The 19,852-nt window shown below is 41.0% G+C and overlaps 1 protein-coding gene across 1 annotated transcript; it reads left to right on the plus strand.

Moving 5' to 3' along the window:
* The first annotated feature begins 1,298 nt into the window (after nucleotides 1-1,298).
* On the plus strand, nucleotides 1,299-1,931 carry LOC140838997 (uncharacterized). Its single transcript, XM_073205625.1, has one exon. It carries the CDS (start codon nucleotides 1,299-1,301, stop codon nucleotides 1,929-1,931), a length of 633 nt encoding a protein of 210 aa, XP_073061726.1.
* Nucleotides 1,932-19,852: the final 17,921 nt, after the last annotated feature.

Below are 19,852 nucleotides of genomic sequence, written 5' to 3' on the forward strand. Positions count from 1 at the left end.
GCATCAAGAACAGCAGCAAAGGTATTACAGTCTGGTTTTTACTGGCCTACTTTGTTCAAAGATAGTTATACCTTAGCCAATTCATGTGATAGATGCCAAAGGGTTGGTAATATTTCTAGACGCCATGAGTTCCCATTGACCAATATTTGGAAGTTGAACTTTTTGATGTTTGGGGTATTGACTTCATGGGACCATTCCCATCTTCTTTTGGTCAATCTTATATTTTGCTTGCGGTGGATTATGTGTCAAAATTGGTAGAAGCAATTGCCACCAATAATAATGATGCTCGAGTGGTTGCTAAGTTTGTTCACAGGAACATCTTCACAAGATTTGGGACACCAAGAGCCATAATTAGTGATGAAGGTAAACATTTTTCTAACAAAATCTGTAACTCACTTTTGGCTAAATATGATGTGAAGCATAAGGTGACACTGGCATATCACCTACAAGCAAATGGACAAGCCGAAGTATCCAACCAGGAGATTAAGCAGATTTTGGAGAAAACAGTGAAGACAAACCGGAAGGATTGGGCACTAAAGCTGGATGATGCCTTATGCGTAGGGATGGCAATTTCCTCCGAACCCGTTGGAGGATCCGATATCCGACCCGAATAGAAGAGGGTATGGAGGGAGTTTTATACCCGATTAAATAATTGGGTAATCGGATATGGGGATTTTCGGGTTTGGCTATGGAGGCGGGTTTGATATAATCCGACTCACACCCGACCCGAATACCCATTTAAATTAATATATAAATATATATATATATACAATATATATATATATATATTTATTTATTTATATATATAGTAATTATATTTATTTATATTAAAGATTCATCTTCTCAAATCCAAGTAAATCATACATATATAGTAATTATATTTATTTATATTAAAGATTCATCTTCTCAAATTCAAGTAAATCGATATTTTTTCTTTTCTCTTCCGTTTTGCTTTCACTTTTACATTTCAAGGTTTTACCGCTCTTTTATTTTTCATTCAATTTTTCATCTTCTCCATTGGTAAGTTTATTCCATGTTTGACTTCAAAAATTGAAAAATATTTTATTTTTGTTGAAATGCGTACTTTTATTCAACTAATATAAACTATTTTTAATATTTTGTTATTTTATATATAAAATTTATTTTGCAAATTTTTATCATTAATAATTTTTCATATTGTTCATTTAAATATTTTTTAAAATATTCATAACTTCATTGAAACAATTTAAATTTGAAAAAATTCAATTGTATATGATAATATGGTATTTGGGTAGGGTATATGTATCCGATAATCCGATATGTATGAGGATGAAGATGAAATTCAATACCCGATGGGTATGGGGATGGCTATGGGGATAAATTTAATAAATGGGTATGGAGATGAATGTATGAAATCTGACCCATACCCTACCCATTGCCATCCCTACTTATGGGCGTACAGAACGGCTTACAAGACACCTATTGGGATGTCACCTTATAGGTTGGTCTTTGTTAAGGCATGTCACTTACCACTGGAATTGGAACACAAAGCTTTTTGGACCGTGAAAAAGCTAAACTTTGACATGGAAGCATCTGGTGAGCAGCGGCTATTGCAATTGAATGAGATGGAGGAGTTCAGAAATGAGGCTTATGAGAACGCAAAGATCTACAAGGAGAAGACCAAGAAGTGGCACGACAACCATATCTTGCATAGAAATTTCGAGCCCGGGCAACAAGTACTGTTGTTCAATTCACGCCTCAAACTATTCCCTGGTAAGCTAAAATCAAGATGGTCGGGGCCATTTACAATAGAATCAGTCCAACCATATGGAGCCATTGAGCTAAAGTGCAATGACGGAAGAACGTTTAAAGTAAATGGACAAAGGATAAGGCATTATGATGGGACTGAAGTAAGGCATCTTGACAACATACCTTTGGGCGGATCGACTTGATGTATACTGGTGGTAGTCGGGCTGATGACGTTAAACCAAGCGCATTTCGGGAGGCAATCCAAATTTTTTGTTGTTTCTCACTAACATAAACCTTAAGCATAGAAGAACCCAATATCTCAAGTTACTCAAAAATAATACTAGCACACTAATAATCCCAAACAAAAATCCACATGCAAGGCAAAATAATACTGAACTTTGGTAAGAAAGTTTACCGGTCAGTAGTGTAGTGTCTGGGTTCGCCTCCTGAACATGCATGGCGAAAACTCTCCCTTGAGTTGGCTGCTTCCACTGCGGGCACTCTTTCAGCATATGATCCGTAGCTCCACATTTGAAACACTTGCCCGATCCATACAAGCACTGCCCCGGGTGCTGACGGTTGCATTTAGGACACACCGGAAAATTAACGGGCTTCTGAGGCGCCCCTTGCTGCTGAACTGGACCCTTACCCTTTGGTGGTCCATGAAAAGGCTTCTTCGCTGGCGGCCCTTGAAACGGCCTCTTAAACTGAGGCCTCTGATTCTGCTGCTGGTGGTGCTGCTGCGGCGGTGGAGTCTGAGAGGGCCTCTTGCCCTGTCTGTCCGCCTCAATATCTCTAAGATCTTGCTCTGCAGCCAATGCTCTAGAAACGGCAACTGCATAAGAAGTAGGGCCAGCTACTCTCACATCCCGGCGCAGGATCGGCCGCAAACCATTTAAGAAGTGTCTCAACTTCGCCTGGACATCATTAGCAATGAGGGGCACGAAGTGACATCCCCTCTCAAACTTCCTAACAAATTCTGCCACGCTACTGTCCCCCTGCCGCAACGTCATAAACTCGTTGGTGAGTCTGGTTCGTACTTCCTCAGTGAAGTACTTGGAGTAGAAAACCTCCTTAAAACCATTCCAAGGCAGCACCTGCAAGTTGACTGCCACAGATGCACTCTCCCACCATAATCTGGCGTCTCCTGTCAGAAGGAACGTGGCACATCTGATCCTATCTGCGTCGGTCAGTTCCATAAAGTCAAAGATTACCTCTATGGACTTAATCCATCCCTCTGCTACCATCGGGTCAGTGGTACCCGAAAACTCCTTCGGACTCATCCTCCGGAACCTCTCGTATACTGCCTCTGGTTGGGGCCTCGCCCCTACACCTACTGCTGCAGCTTGGTTCCCCACAAACTGTGCGAAGAACTGCGTCATGCCAGCAAGCATCTGTGCCTGCATATCTGGTGGTGGGGGTGGTGGAGGATTGGCCCTCTCCTCATCTCGATGTTCCCTGTCCTCAACTCGATGCTCTCTGTTCTCATCCCTTGTTTCCCGGTTGACCAAACGTCTAGGAGGCATACTGTTCCAATAATTCACCCCACACGTAAACCCAATATGCATGAACATATATCAATATTTAATGATGCACGTAAATCAAACTTAAAACATATACATACTGAAATTATAACTTGATGCTTACTACATAACATAATGCAAAACTTTAAACTTACAGACTTGAGGTGTGACTTCGTGAGCTTCTTGCGACTGGCAGTAGGCATAACCCTTTACAAGAAAACCTCGCTCTGATACCAACTGTAATGTACTGTATTCTTTACTACTTAAAATTTGCGGAAAAATTAAAAATTTTCATTTAAAGTAAATGAAATGCGGAAATGAAATCAAATACGGTAGTCACTACATCCTTCGTAAATAAAAATATTTGAAATCGACATCACCAACGGAATTTGCTAAAAAGAAACACTGTTCCAAAAGTCTTGAAATAAAACATATTATCAGAGTATTTTAAACTTGCATAAAAAGAATCGTAAAATAACATGGGCGGTCCTCGGGTTTAGCCTGCTGCTCAGTCCAAGCCTGCCCCTTGGTCACCACCTCCTGCCTCCTCGTCAACATACTCACCTGCATCGATCAAGTCTAGTGAGTCTAAAGACTCAACACGTAAAAACTGGGATAACTAGTACTACGTAATAAAATCACATACAACTTTAAAATAGGACATACATAACTTGAAACTTGAACTTGTAGCAAACTTGAACATACATACGTACATAAGTAGACGTGCCATCAACATAAACTTTCATAAACACACTACATAGATAGACATACGTAACTTCATCATTTTGCATAGAGGCATGTTTCAAAGCAAGTGACCCATAACATAATAAACGCCTGATCAGATACACCACAGTACTGGGCTGACAGGGACGTATCCACTGCCACATACATAAGATCCCCGTTCAACATACTTACTTGGCATTGAGGGATTCGTTGGACTTCGATCGGGGCCGTTGCTGCACATACTAACATGAAATCACATACTTAACTTGCACCCCTTAGACGTAGAAATCATACTACTCTTAAGTTCAATCATTGCTTAGGACGTTCTAAAATTTCCCATGACACGACCTTGGCAAAACCATGACATCAAAACCATGCTAAAATATTTTTCCCAAAATATACAAGACACGGACCCCGTGCCAACCTCCGTGTAGGGGTCCGTGTAGACTCGGGTAAAAAGGTTCGGAAAGAAGGGTGGACACGGACCCCGTGCCAGGGTCCGGATAAAGGTCCGTGTAGACTCTGGAAAAAGGTTCCGGAATGAATCAAAGGCACGGACCCCGTGCTTGGGTCCGTGTATGGGTCCGTGTACACTCGGGTCCTAGACACTGCTGAAGGATCAAAGGCACGGACCCCGTGTGGGGGTCCGGGTGATGGTCCGTGCACCCTCGGGACAAGAAAACTTATGAAACTTCTGTACATGTTTTGTTTAACGCTCTCGACTCGATTGTACGGACTATGAGTGGACACCTCGAGACCCATCTTAGCTTGCCATAACATTAAAACACATTCGTATGGACTCCCAAAACAATAATGTTCACCTTACGACGCATATCGTACAAAAAGAAGACAATTGACACCGAAATGACTTCCTACGTCTACCCACTATTTCAAGTGCCTAACGACATGAAACGAAACTCCAATAACACTCCTAACAACATGATAACCGTACCTAAATGCAGCAACGATCGCCCGTCGATTCCCAACGAAGCCTGCAACAATTAAACTTCAAGAACACAAATTTTCATAAAAGTTGCAGTTTGAGCAGTCACACGAAAAACGTCATAACTCACTCAATTTTCATCCAAAAATCTAGAATTTTATATCAAATCGAAGGTATCGAAAAGTTCTACAATTTTTGAGTTGAAAGTTTTCTCAAAATCCCGACAGAAAAATCGCAGTTTCCATCAGAACAGTAAGTTACGAGATTTCAGATCTAAAAGGTATTTCAAACGCATTCAAATCATTTTCCGCTCAAACGACGAACGTCACACACATATTTTCACGCATAAAATGACACAACGCATACTATGACAAGATCGATGCAGAAAGAACAGATTATACGTGCCTTTTGATAATAAACGTTACCGAACGACGTCAACGAAGCGGAGATGGAAGCGAGGTTGATCCGGGGCGATTGTGGCGCTAAAATTTCTGAAGAACTCACACGAAAAATCTGCTGGAAATTGAAGGGGAGGGGCGGCTGCTCTCCTATGCAAAGAACCCTAACCTTCTCTCAAAAGCTTGAAAAATAAAATTGTGAAGTTGTGTGTGTGTGTGAGTCGTGTAAACGTGTGTGTGTGTTATTGTGTGTGAGCGTGAGTTTAGAGTTAATTAAGGATAAAAATTGTTTATTCACTCAATTAAAATGCTAATAACATGCTAATTAAAAATGTTAATTAAAATACCAAATAACTTGATGACTCCTTAAATAACATGCTAACACCCCACTAAAATACACCAGAATACTAGTATCACTACATTTAAATTAAAACACACAAGTGAGTAATTTTAAAAGTTTTAAACTCTTAAAATTACTAACAAAAATGATTTAGGCTTAAACATGCTAAAACTAAATAAATCATTTAAATTGCCCCATTCCCAACTTAAACCAAATACCGCATTTTAAATTGCCAAAATCGTCACCGGTCTTTTCCTCGATCTCGCTTCGAATAACCGCCTGAAATATGAAACTTGAAAGAACATTTTAATGTGCATCGCATAAACTTAAATAATTTAAAATAATGCATTTAAATAAATCATGCATCGCTAGAACTCATTTAAAATTAATTGAAATGATTTAATAATTTAAATAAATACATGGGTTATACGTGTACTGAATTTTGGGCACTACAAAATAGATTGCAACGTTCCCATCAACCGTCTACAATTAAATAACACATCAAGCATTATATTCTCTATGAGCTTCGATAGCATTATAGAAACTCCCGAACTCTATAAATACCATTGATGTATTTTTCTTTTTTCTTGTTTATAATTTCCTCTTCCGAGTGATAAATTGTAAACATATAAATCATTCAAATTATGGCCAATAAATTGAAAGCATTAAGATTAGAATAATATAAACGAACAATAAAAAGAACTTAAATAGTTTAGTTCATAAAATCCAACACATAGTTTCTAGTTTTGTTCTATCTTTCCTCTAGAAATAAAAATTAGTTCATGATAACACAAGTAAAACAACAAAATATAGTTCTAATACAAGATATATCAAATGAAAAATAAATGAAAGAAGAACTTAGAACAAGAGTTTGAAGTGCTGATTCTGTCCCCGGAGTTGTGCAGCAGATTTCCCAAAAGAACTTGATGAACTTGAGTCTTCAATCTTTTAGCAGCAGCCTCCACTCTTCCCTTGGCTCCCCAATACCCTAGATGGTAAGTAAATGATGTCCTTTTATAGTCCAGACAAGCCTCAATTCGTAGCACACCAATATCTTGGACTTTCATACGCAGCACACAAAAATACAGATTTTCCGGATTCTGTTTTTCAAGGAGTGCGGGTGCGGTCAAGAGGACACTGCGGGTGCGGTGTTGGTTCTGGTGTGCGAGCGCAGGTGCGGTCTGGATTTTAGCACGGGTGCACTGCTTCACTGTGGGTGCGGTGCTTGTATAAGCGCGGGTGCGCTGCTGCTTCTGTATTTTTTTTTATCTTTTTCACTTTCCAATTCAACACTTTACTACTCCAAACTCTCATTCTAAGCTTCCAAACTACAACAACAAAAACAACAACAAATCACATAAAACCTGCTCAAGAATCACAAAATTCCAAATTAAAAATAAGTAATAAAAGTACAATAAATTGCACTTATCAAACTCTCCCAAACTTAAGATTTTGCTAGTCCCGAGCAAAACAAAACAACACTAACAAACAAGTCATGAAATATTTAAAGAACTTAGCCTCTAGATAATTTAACCAACTCTTCATGCATTCACAATTCAAATCAATTCAACCAATTTTTCATCCGGATATAATCATGCAATCAGTTAATTTTCTTAACTTCTAATCTCTTCAACTCGTGTTTCAAAACATTCTCAATTGATTTCAATTTTTAAAAACACAATCAAGAGGTCTTTTTCGGTAAAAATTGGGTTCAAGGAAATATTCATTCAAGAAAGGAGTACCCAATAAATATTCGATGCAATGAAGTGTGTGTAAAGTTGATCAAGATTCGTACTCAATGGAAGTTTTTATCGATTGTCCATAGACTTGATCCTCCCGATCCCTCTCCACTAGTATATTGGACAACTATGACTAGGTCAATAGGATTTTCAATGGTTGTAATGTTAGGCCTTGGCTTATGGCTACAAATGAAGATTAGGAATTCAAATAAGGGAGTAAGTTGAATTTTTATCTCTTTTGCATACTCCACTTTTTCTTTTATCTCCATTTTTTTATTCATTTCTTCTCTTTTTCTCCTATTTTCTCCAATTTCTTCAATGAAACATCATTTATTTTTCTTTTCTTTTGTAGGAGAATTTCAATTTCTTTGATCTTTTGAATTCTTACTCCCTTGAGAAGGTAGGAAATAAATGTATAAGATAATCAAAGGGTTGGTAAATGTGGGATATTTGAAAGGATATCGAATGGGGGTCTTTTACACATATTTACGTGTTCTATTCGAATTAATATAAGCTACAAAGAGGTTACAAATGATAAATTTTTTTTATTTGGTAGCTTGAAAGGCTCAATCGATAAAAAAAAATCACCTAAATCATTCCTAAATCATAGTTTGTCCGTATTTCGCCTCAAGTGTTGTTTGGATAGTTCTAGACAAAATCTCAATTCACCAACACAAAATAGAATCTAATCATCGTGAAAAAATGGTGTCTCAATGCATTAACCAAATACATACATATTCAAAAAAAAAGTGCTTGGCTTCCAAGAAATTTCAAAAACACAATTCTTTTCTCATATAGGCCCAAGAGGGCTTCAATTGAATATTTATGAACAACATAAATAGGCCCAAATAAAATCAAAGATTGCCTCAATCATATATGTACTTGCACAAATTTATTTCAATGTCAAACAAAAATCATAGAGTTGTGTAGAAATTATAAGTTTCAAACTTACCAAATCTCATGATTGTTCTCTAAATTTTTCAATTTGATTTATGAACATGAATGGAATGCATGACCTTTCTTCTCAATACTCAAATCTTGTTCATCATTGGCCATTTCAAAAAATTTCATGACTATGACACTACAAACACACAAGCTAAAACACACAAACAAATAACTCAATAGTAAATAAAACATTCAAATAAAACTACAAACACACAAGCTAAAATAAATAACATCTCCCCCAAACTTAAATATGTGCATCGCCCTCGATGAAAATGATCGTGAAAGTTAGGGGAATATACTTACCTCAGGCAATGACCGTCAGTGGTCATTTTCATCCTCATCATCTTCTCCTTCTTGTGGTGGGTGGTACTCCGGCGGATCGTATGCAGGCGGCCATTGCGGAGGTTGTGGAAATGGATTACCAGATGTGGAAGCCGATGGAAATTGTTGAGCCAAGACTGACGTGAAATCTATCATATAACCCATGAATGTATCGGTCCTAAACCGATACTCGTCCATGTCTTGTCGCTGTTGGCGCATCTCTGCTTCCAAATGAGATAATCTATCTTGCATATTCCTTGATTGCGGTTGTGTTTGTTGTTGTTGGGCCTGAGCATGGGCACGTATTTCAGCATCTCTTCTATTGAATTCTCTCTGAGCTTGACGTGTATCTTGTTGATCAGATGTCAGTGACCTATGTGGTTGAATTACCATAATGGCATTTTTCGGTTTCAACAATTCTTCATTTGCTGCCCAAGTCACTCCCGCATAATGGCATAGGTCTGTGATAAGAGAAGGGTGGAGGAGTCCACTAGGAGAGTTACCTTTTGCATAATTTAACATTGAGTTCTGAAGCAATTGACCTAAATCAATCTTCTTTCCAGTTAAGATGCAAAAAGTCAGGATTGCCCACTCCTTGATGACGGTAGTAGTATGGTCAGTAGGCTTAATCCTAGCCGAACTGAATGAATACCAATCTTTGGCAACATTTGTCAAATCTGATTTGGCCAGGCTTAAATGCACATTGTCTTTCATCCGCCATTCCGCTCCCTCGATGCAAATAGTCTGAAGAATATTATTATAATCAACTTCTTCGGTCCGATATTCTTCATATTCATCATGCATGATTGGAAGTATACCGTAAATTGTGTTGATGGTATGAGCATCAAAAGCTACCATCTTGCCTCGCACCAAAACTTTCAAGTGATCATGCTTAACCTTAAGGTAGGCATAAAATTCTCTTACCAACGAAAAAATCTCATCCTGTGGTGGCTTGCCAAACTCCTCCCAAGGCCTAGCAGTAAGCATGAATTCGATTTCAGTTCGTGGGAAGCTCAAGTCAAATGCTCTTGTTTAGAATTTATGCATAATTCTCCTCCGCCTTCTCATCCCAAAACTTGTGTGCATTATAATTTGAAGACGAGGATGCACCCTTTGATTGTTTCTCTCTTGGATGCATTTTGTCGAACACTTTCAACTCACCAAATTCCCCTTCAATCCAATTTCACGAATCTTGATGATTCTTCACTCCCCAAAACTTATTAATCACCAGAACTACAACTCAACAATATACACACCAATCCAATCAACTCCAATCAACAATGTCAATAATATACTCCACTAAATTTTATATTTCTTTCATAACCAATGACACCAATAATTTCTGAAATTCAAATCAAATATAGTATGGATTTTCTCACCTTGAGTGTTGAATTGGCTCTTGGAAGACAAAATCGAAGCCCCAATCAATTCTTGGTGAAATTTTCGAGCCCCCTTTCAAACCCTAGGTTTGGTGTTGATTTTTTTTTTGGTGGAATGAAGATGGATATTGGATGAAATGATTGAAGGTATGAATGTGTGGAGTGGGAAATGTGTATTTGGGAAAAACAATCGAGTGTAGATTGTGTCCTTGAATGAGTATTTCGAAGTGAAGGAGAGGTGGAGTAGAATTGTTCTTCGTTATGTCCAATGTGTGCCAATTTCAGACTTTAAAAACATCGACCGCGGGTGCGATGATAAACATACCGCGGGTGCGGTCAGGATTCTGGAAAATTTTTATTTTCGATTTATTTTCGACCTTCAGTGACCGCGGGTGCAGTATAAAACGTAGCGCGGGTGCAGTAAGACTACTGGAATTTTTGAATTTTCGACTTTCATCGACCGCATGTGCACTGTAAAACGTAGCGCGGGTCCGGTAATGGTTCTGGAAATATAGCGCTGGTGCACTAACAAAATGACCGCGGGTGCGCTTTGCCTACTGGAAATTATCATTCTTAATTCAGTAAACACCGCAGGAGCGTTATAAAAAGTACCGCAGGTGCGGTGATGGCTCTGTCAATCTAACGCCGGTGCGCTCAATAATGAACCGCAGATGCGGTATGGCTACTGGAATTTTTTTAATTTTCTGTCTTAAACCACCGCAGGGGCGATAGTTTTTCAGCGCGGGTGCATTATTTTGAATTGTTTTTTCCTCCAAATTTTAGTCCTGAAAAACACAACTGGGATTCGTAAGATTTGGGAAGATATAAAAACACATTATACCAAAAATACACAACCTAAATTAATAATACAAGAGTAAAAGAAAAACCGAAAATGAAATGCAATATATTTTGGGATTGTAAGTTAGGTTGTTGTGTTAACGCCTCCAGGGAAACATTTTTATTAAGAGACTATCCACAACCGCACTTATAGACTCAGGAGCCACTCACTCCTTCATATCGGAGACGTTCGCCAATCATTTGGACCTCAAGTCCATTGGCCTAGACGTGAACTTTTCAGTGACAGTCCCATCAGGGGAAGAAATGTTAGCTACCAGCGTGGTCAGAGATATCGACCTAGAATTGCACGGCCACCTGGTATATGCAGATCTAATCCTATTGCCGATGCCAGAATTCGACATCATATTGGGAATGGACTGGCTGACCAAGAACAGGGTTCTAATCGAATTTCAGAAGAGATCAGTACTAGTCAGACCTTTGGGTATGGAGCAGTTTCTTTTTGAGCCAGACAGATGGAGAAGTTTCCCTCGCATGATTTCGTGCATGCAGGCGAGGAGACTGATTTCCAAGGGGTGCCAGGCCTTCTTAGCTAGTATTATTTCAGCACCTGATGCGCCTACTCCATCTTTAGCTGAAGTGTCAGTAGTCAATGAATTCCCAGACGTCTTCCCAGACGATGTTTCAGGTCTTCCACCAGAGAGAGAGAGGTGGAGTTTGCCATTGATCTCATGCCAGGCACAGTGCCAATCTCTAAGGCACCGTATCGATTAGCTCCAGCAGAAATGTTAGAACTCAAGCAACAGATTCAAGAGCTCTTAGGCAAGGAGTTTATCCGCCCGAGTTTCTCTCCGTGGGGCACACCAGTACTTTTTGTGAAAAAGAAAGATGGAAGCATGAGACTGTGCATCGATTACCGTGAGCTGAACAAGGTAACGATCAAGAATAAGTACCCGTTGCTGAGAATCAAAGATTTGTTTGATCAATTACAGGGAGCTACAGTGTTCTCTAAGATAGATCTTCGATCAGGGTACCATCAGCTAAAAGTGAAGGATGCAGACGTCCACAAGACGGCTTTCAGGACCCGGTATGGGCATTATGAATTCTTAGTGACGCCATTTGGGTTGACTAATGCTCCAGCAATTTTCATGGATCTCATGAACCGAGTATTTCAGCCGTTCCTCGACCAGTTCGTCATAGTATTCATTGACGATATTCTAATATACTCGAAGAGACATGAAGAGCACGACCAGCACTTGAGGACAGTATTACAGACCTTGCAGAGCCGTAAGTTATTTGCGAAGTTCAGTAAGTGTGAATTTTGGCTTGAGAAAGTAGCGTTTTTGGGGCATATAGTGTCTAGCAGTGGAATCGAGGTGGATCCAGCGAAAGTAACGGCTGTCAAAGAATGGGTTGAGCCAAAGAATGCATCTGAAATCCGCAGCTTTTTGGGTTTAGCCGGTTACTACCATAAGTTTATTCGGGGATTCTCGTCCATAGCGGTGCCACTCACGTCACTCACCAAGAAGAATGCTAAATTCGTGTGGAGCGACGAATGCCAGAAGAGCTTCGATACCTTGAAGCAAGCTCTTATTTCAGCTCCAGTGCTAGCCATGCCGACAGGAGAAGGTGAGTTTGTGCTTTATACCGATGCATCTAAGCTCGGATTAGGCGCAGTGTTGATGCAGCAAGGTCGGGTGATAGCTTATGCTTCCAGACAGTTAAAGGTGCACGAGAAGAACTACCCGACGCACGATCTTGAGTTAGCCGCCGTCGTCTTCGCACTGAAAATTTGGAGACACTACCTATACGACGAGAAATGTCAGATTTTCACCGACCACAAGAGTCTCAAATACTTCTTCACGCAGAAAGAGTTGAATATGAGACAGAGACGGTGGTTAGAACTTGTCAAAGATTACGACTGCGAAATTAGCTACCATCCGGGAAAAGCTAATGTTGTCGCAGACGCTTTGAGAAGAAAAGTGGCAGTGGTCGCTCAGTTGTCAGCTCAGAGACCGCTACAGTCAGAAATTCAGAGATTTGGTCTAGAGGTTTATCGAGAGGGCAGAGCTCCTAGACTGTGCAATCTGACAGTCAAATCTGATTTGCTAGACCGTATCCGAGTAGGACAGTCTTCAGATGAGCAGTTACAGAAATGGAGACTGAAAGATGAGGCCAAGGGCAGTGTTCTTTACACAGTGTCAGATGGGATTGTGAGATACAGAGGTAGAATGTGGGTGCCTAGTGTTGGCTCGATCAGACAGGATATTTTGAAAGAGGCACACGCATCTCCGTATTCTATCCACCCGGGAGGTACCAAGATGTATAAGGACCTCCAGATTTTGTATTGGTGGCCAGGGATGAAGCGAGACATCCGTAGATTCGTATCAGAATGTCTCACTTGCCAGCAAGTAAAAGCTGAACATCAGAGACCAGCAGGATTGGTTAAGCCACTCCCCATCCCCGAGTGGAAGTGGGAGAACATTACTATGGATTTTGTGGTTGGGTTGCCGAAGTCAGCCAGAGGATCGAATTCTATTTGGGTTATAGTTGACCGACTCACTAAGTCAGCACACTTTTTGCCAGTGAAGACAACTTTCTCTATGACGCAGTATGCGGAGCTTTACATAAAGGAGATAGTCCGTTTACATGGGTTTCCAGTTTCCATTGTGTCCGACATGGACCCGAGGTTCACCTCGTCCTTCTGGAAAAGCTTACATGCAGCCATGGGGACGAAGTTGCTTTTCAGTACAGCATTCCACCCGCAGACAGATGGCCAGTCTGAGCGAGTGATACAGATTTTGGAAGATTTGCTGAGAGCCTGCATGATTGATTTTCAAGGAGCTTGGGAGTCTAGAATACCTCTAGTGGAGTTCACCTACAACAACAGCTTCCAAGCATCCATTGGTATGGCTCCCTATGAGGCGTTGTACGGGAGGAAGTGCAGATCACCAGTTCATTGGGATGAAGTTGGTGAGAGGACAGAACTTGGTCCAGAGATAGTTCAACAGACTACAGACGTGGTGGTCAAGATTCGTGAGAGAATGAAGACTGCCCAAAGCCGTCAAAAGAGCTATGCCGATAAAAGGAGAAGAGATCTCGAGTTTGCCGTAGGAGATCACGTTTTTATCAAGATAGCACCTATGAAGGGTGTTATGAGATTTGGAAAGAAGGGCAAACTGAGTCCGAGGTTCATTGGACCGTTTGAGGTTTTGGACAGAGTTGGGACACTAGCTTATCGTGTAGTCCTTCCGCCGAATCTGGCCGGGGTGCACAATGTGTTCCATGTCTCGATGCTGAGAAAATATTTGGCTAATCCTTCTCATGTTCTGAGTTATGAGCCACTACAGTTGACTCCAGACCTGTCTTATGAGGAGAAACCAGTCCAAATCCTAGACAGACAAGAGCGCAGGCTTCGGAACAAGACGACTAAGTTGGTCAAAGTTCAGTGGCTGAATCAATCAGTGGAGGAAGCCACTTGGGAGTCAGAGGCCGACATGAGACTTCGCTACCCGGTGTTGTTCGGTAAGACTTAATTTCGAGGACGAAATTTTTATAAATGGGGGAAGAACTGTAGTGCCCAAAATTCAGTACACGTATAACCCATGCATTTATTTAGATTATTAAATCATTTCAATTAATTTTAAATGAGTTCTAGCGATGCATGATTTATTTAAATGCATTATTTTAAATTATTTAAGTTTATGCGATACACATTAAAATGTTCTTTCAAGTTTCATTCGGTTATTCGAAGCGGGATCGAGGAAAAGACCGGTGACGATTTTGGCAATTTAAAATGCGGTATTTGGTTTAAGTTGGGAATGGGGCAATTTAAATGATTTATTTAGTTTTAGCATGTTTAAGCCTAAATCATTTTTGTTAGTAATTTTAAGAGTTTAAAACTTTTAAAATTACTCACTTGTGTGTTTTAATTTAAATGTAGTGATGCTAGTATTCTGGTGTATTTTAGTGGGGTGTTAGCATGTTATTTAAGGAGTCATCAAGTTATTTGGTATTTTAATTAACATTTTTAATTAGCATGTTATTAGCATTTTAATTGAGTGAATAAACAATTTTTATCCTTAATTAACTCTAAACTCACGCTCACACACAATAACACACACACGCGTTTACACGACTCACACACACACACAACTTCACAATTTTATTTTTCAAGATTTTGAGAGAAGGTTAGGGTTCTTTGCATAGGAGAGCAGCCGCCCCTCCCCTTCAATTTCCAGCAGATTTTTCGTGTGAGTTCTTCAGAAATTTTAGCGCCACAATCGCCCCGGATCAACCTCGCTTCCATCTCCGCTTCGTTGACGTCGTTCGGTAACGTTTATTATCAAAAGGCACGTATAATCTGTTCTTTCTGCATCGATCTTGTCATAGTATGCGTTGTGTCATTTTATGCGTGAAAATATGTGTGTGACGTTCGTCGTTTGAGCGGAAAATGATTTGAATGCGTTTGAAATACCTTTTAGATCTGAAATCTCGTAACATACTGTTCTGATGGAAACTGCGATTTTTCTGTCGGGGTTTTGAGAAAACTTTCAGCTCGAAAATTGTAGAACTTTTCGATACCTTCGATTTGATATAAAATTCGAGATTTTTGGATGAAAATTGAGTGAGTTATGACGTTTTTCGTGGGACTGCTCAAACTGCAACTTGTATGAAAATTTGTGTTCTTGAGGTTTAATTGTTGCAGGCTTCGTTGGGAATCGACGGGCGATCGTTGCTGCATTTAGGTACGGTTATCATGTTGTTAGGAGTGTTATTGGAGTTTCGTTTCATGTCGTTAGGCACTTGAAATAGTGGGTAGACGTAGGAAGTCATTTCGGTGTCAATTGTCTTCTTTTTGTACGATATGCGTCGTAAGGTGAACATTATTGTTTTGGGAGTCCATACGAATGTGTTTTAATGTTATGGCAAGCTAAGATGGGTCTCGAGGTGTCCACTCATAGTCCGTACAATCGAGTCGAGAGCGTTAAACAAAACATGTACAGAAGTTTCGTAAGTTTTCTTGTCCCGAGGGTGCACGGACCCTCACCCGGACCCCCACACGGGGTCCGTGCCTTTGATCCTTCAGCAGTGTCTAGGACCCGAGTGTACACGGACCCATACACGGACCCAAGCACGGGGTCCGTGCCTTTGATTCATTCCGGAACCTTTTTCCAGAGTCTACACGGACCTTTATCCGGACCCTGGCACGGGGTCCGTGTCCACCCTTCTTTCCGAACCTTTTTACCCGAGTCTACACGGACCCCTACACGGAGGTTGGCACGGGGTCCGTGTCTTGTATATTTTGGGAAAAATATTTTAGCATGGTTTTGATGTCATGGTTTTGCCAAGGTCGTGTCATGGGAAATTTTAGAACGTCCTAAGCAATGATTGAACTTAAGAGTAGTATGATTTCTACGTCTAAGGGGTGCAAGTTAAGTATGTGATTTCATGTTAGTATGTGCAGCAACGGCCCCGATCGAAGTCCAACGAATCCCTCAATGCCAAGTAAGTATGTTGACGTGCAAAGAAAATATTTTAAGTTTTTGAGGTATGCTAAATGTCTTGTGACCAAATTATGTTTAGGATTGGAAAGCGTTAAATTATGAACGGGGACCAATCCGCCCGTTAAATTATGAACGGGTTAGATCATGGTTGGAAAGAGTTAAATTATGAACGGGGACCAATCAGCCCATTAAATTATGAACGGGGATCTTATGTATGTGGCAGTGGATACGTCCCTGTCAGCCCAGTACTGTGGTGTATCTGATCAGGCGTTTATTATGTTATGGGTCACTTGCTTTGAAACATGCCTCTATGCAAAATGATGAAGTTACGTATGTCTATCTATGTAGTGTGTTTATGAAAGTTTATGTTGATGGCACGTCTACTTATGTACGTATGTATGTTCAAGTTTACTACAAGTTCAAGTTTCAAGTTATGTATGTCCTATTTTAAAGTTGTATGTGATTTTATTACGTAGTACTAGTTATCCCAGTTTTTACGTGTTGAGTCTTTAGACTCACTAGACTTGATCGATGCAGGTGAATATGTTGACGAGGAGGCAGGAGGTGGTGACCAAGGGGCAGGCTTGGACTGAGCAGCAGGCTAAACCCGAGGACCGCCCATGTTATTTTACGATTCTTTTTATGCAAGTTTAAAATACTCTGATAATATGTTTTATTTCAAGACTTTTGGAACAGTGTTTCTTTTTAGCAAATTCCGTTGGTGATGTCGATTTCAAATATTTTTATTTACGAAGGATGTAGTGACTACCGTATTTGATTTCATTTCCGCATTTCATTTACTTTAAATGAAAATTTTTAATTTTTCCGCAAATTTTAAGTAGTAAAGAATACAGTACATTACAGTTGGTATCAGAGCGAGGTTTTCTTGTAAAGGGTTATGCCTACTGCCAGTCGCAAGAAGCTCACGAAGTCACACCTCAAGTCTGTAAGTTTAAAGTTTTGCATTATGTTATGTAGTAAGCATCAAGTTATAATTTCAGTATGTATATGTTTTAAGTTTGATTTACGTGCATCATTAAATATTGATATATGTTCATGCATATTGGGTTTACGTGTGGGGTGAATTATTGGAACAGTATGCCTCCTAGACGTTTGGTCAACCGGGAAACAAGGGATGAGAACAGAGAGCATCGAGTTGAGGACAGGGAACATCGAGATGAGGAGAGGGCCAATCCTCCACCACCCCCACCACCAGATATGCAGGCACAGATGCTTGCTGGCATGACGCAGTTCTTCGCACAGTTTGTGGGGAACCAAGCTGCAGCAGTAGGTGTAGGGGCGAGGCCCCAACCAGAGGCAGTATACGAGAGGTTCCGGAGGATGAGTCCGAAGGAGTTTTCGGGTACCACTGACCCGATGGTAGCAGAGGGATGGATTAAGTCCATAGAGGTAATCTTTGACTTTATGGAACTGACCGACGCAGATAGGATCAGATGTGCCACGTTCCTTCTGACAGGGGACGCCAGATTATGGTGGGAGAGTGCATCTGTGGCAGTCAACTTGCAGGTGCTGCCTTGGAATGGTTTTAAGGAGGTTTTCTACTCCAAGTACTTCACTGAGGAAGTACGAACCAGACTCACCAACGAGTTTATGACGCTGCGGCAGGGGGACAGTAGCGTGGCAGAATTTGTTAGGAAGTTTGAGAGGGGATGTCACTTCGTGCCCCTCATTGCTAATGATGTCCAGGCGAAGTTGAGACACTTCTTAAATGGTTTGCGGCCGATCCTGCGCCGGGATGTGAGAGTAGCTGGCCCTACTTCTTATGCAGTTGCCGTTTCTAGAGCATTGGCTGCAGAGCAAGATCTTAGAGATATTGAGGCGGACAGACAGGGCAAGAGGCCCTCTCAGACTCCACCGCCGCAGCAGCACCACCAGCAGCAGAATCAGAGGCCTCAGTTTAAGAGGCCGTTTCAAGGGCCGCCAGTGAAGAAGCCTTTTCATGGACCACCAAAGGGTAAGGGTCCAGTTCAGCAGCAAGGGGCGCCTCAGAAGCCCGTTAATTTTCCGGTGTGTCCTAAATGCAACCGTCAGCACCCGGGGCAGTGCTTGTATGGATCGGGCAAGTGTTTCAAATGTGGAGCTACGGATCATATGCTGAAAGAGTGCCCGCAGTGGAAGCAGCCAACTCAAGGGAGAGTTTTCGCCATGCATGCTCAGGAGGCGAACCCAGACACTACACTACTGACCGGTAAACTTTCTTACCAAAGTTCAGTATTATTTTGCCTTGCATGTGGATTTTTGTTTGGGATTATTAGTGTGCTAGTATTATTTTTGAGTAACTTGAGATATTGGGTTCTTCTATGCTTAAGGTTTATGTTAGTGATTTTGGGATTGTAAGTTAGGTTGTTGTGTTAACGCCTCCAGGGAAACATTTTTATTAAGAGACTATCCACAACCGCACTTATAGACTCAGGAGCCACTCACTCCTTCATATCGGAGACGTTCGCCAATCATTTGGACCTCAAGTCCATTGGCCTAAACGTGAACTTTTCAGTGACAGTCCCATCAGGGGAAGAAATGTTAGCTACCAGCGTGGTCAGAGATATCGACCTAGAATTGCACGGCCACCTGGTATATGCAGATCTAATCCTATTGCCGATGCCAGAATTCGACATCATATTGGGAATGGACTGGCTGACCAAGAACAGGGTTCTAATCGAATTTCAGAAGAGATCAGTACTAGTCAGACCTTTGGGTATGGAGCAGTTTCTTTTTGAGCCAGACAGATGGAGAAGTTTCCCTCGCATGATTTCGTGCATGCAGGCGAGGAGACTGATTTCCAAGGGGTGCCAGGCCTTCTTAGCTAGTATTATTTCAGCACCTGATGCGCCTACTCCATCTTTAGCTGAAGTGTCAGTAGTCAATGAATTCCCAGACGTCTTCCCAGACGATGTTTCAGGTCTTCCACCAGAGAGAGAGGTGGAGTTTGCCATTGATCTCATGCCAGGCACAGTGCCAATCTCTAAGGCACCGTATCGATTAGCTCCAGCAGAAATGTTAGAACTCAAGCAACAGATTCAAGAGCTCTTAGGCAAGGAGTTTATCCGCCCGAGTTTCTCTCCGTGGGGCACACCAGTACTTTTTGTGAAAAAGAAAGATGGAAGCATGAGACTGTGCATCGATTACCGTGAGCTGAACAAGGTAACGATCAAGAATAAGTACCCGTTGCTGAGAATCAAAGATTTGTTTGATCAATTACAGGGAGCTACAGTGTTCTCTAAGATAGATCTTCGATCAGGGTACCATCAGCTAAAAGTGAAGGATGCAGACGTCCACAAGACGGCTTTCAGGACCCGGTATGGGCATTATGAATTCTTAGTGACGCCATTTGGGTTGACTAATGCTCCAGCAATTTTCATGGATCTCATGAACCGAGTATTTCAGCCGTTCCTCGACCAGTTCGTCATAGTATTCATTGACGATATTCTAATATACTCGAAGAGCCATGAAGAGCACGACCAGCACTTGAGGACAGTATTACAGACCTTGC

Source organism: Primulina eburnea, chromosome 8, assembly GCF_022965805.1.
Source record: "Primulina eburnea isolate SZY01 chromosome 8, ASM2296580v1, whole genome shotgun sequence".
Taxonomy (NCBI): Eukaryota; Viridiplantae; Streptophyta; class Magnoliopsida; order Lamiales; family Gesneriaceae; genus Primulina; species Primulina eburnea.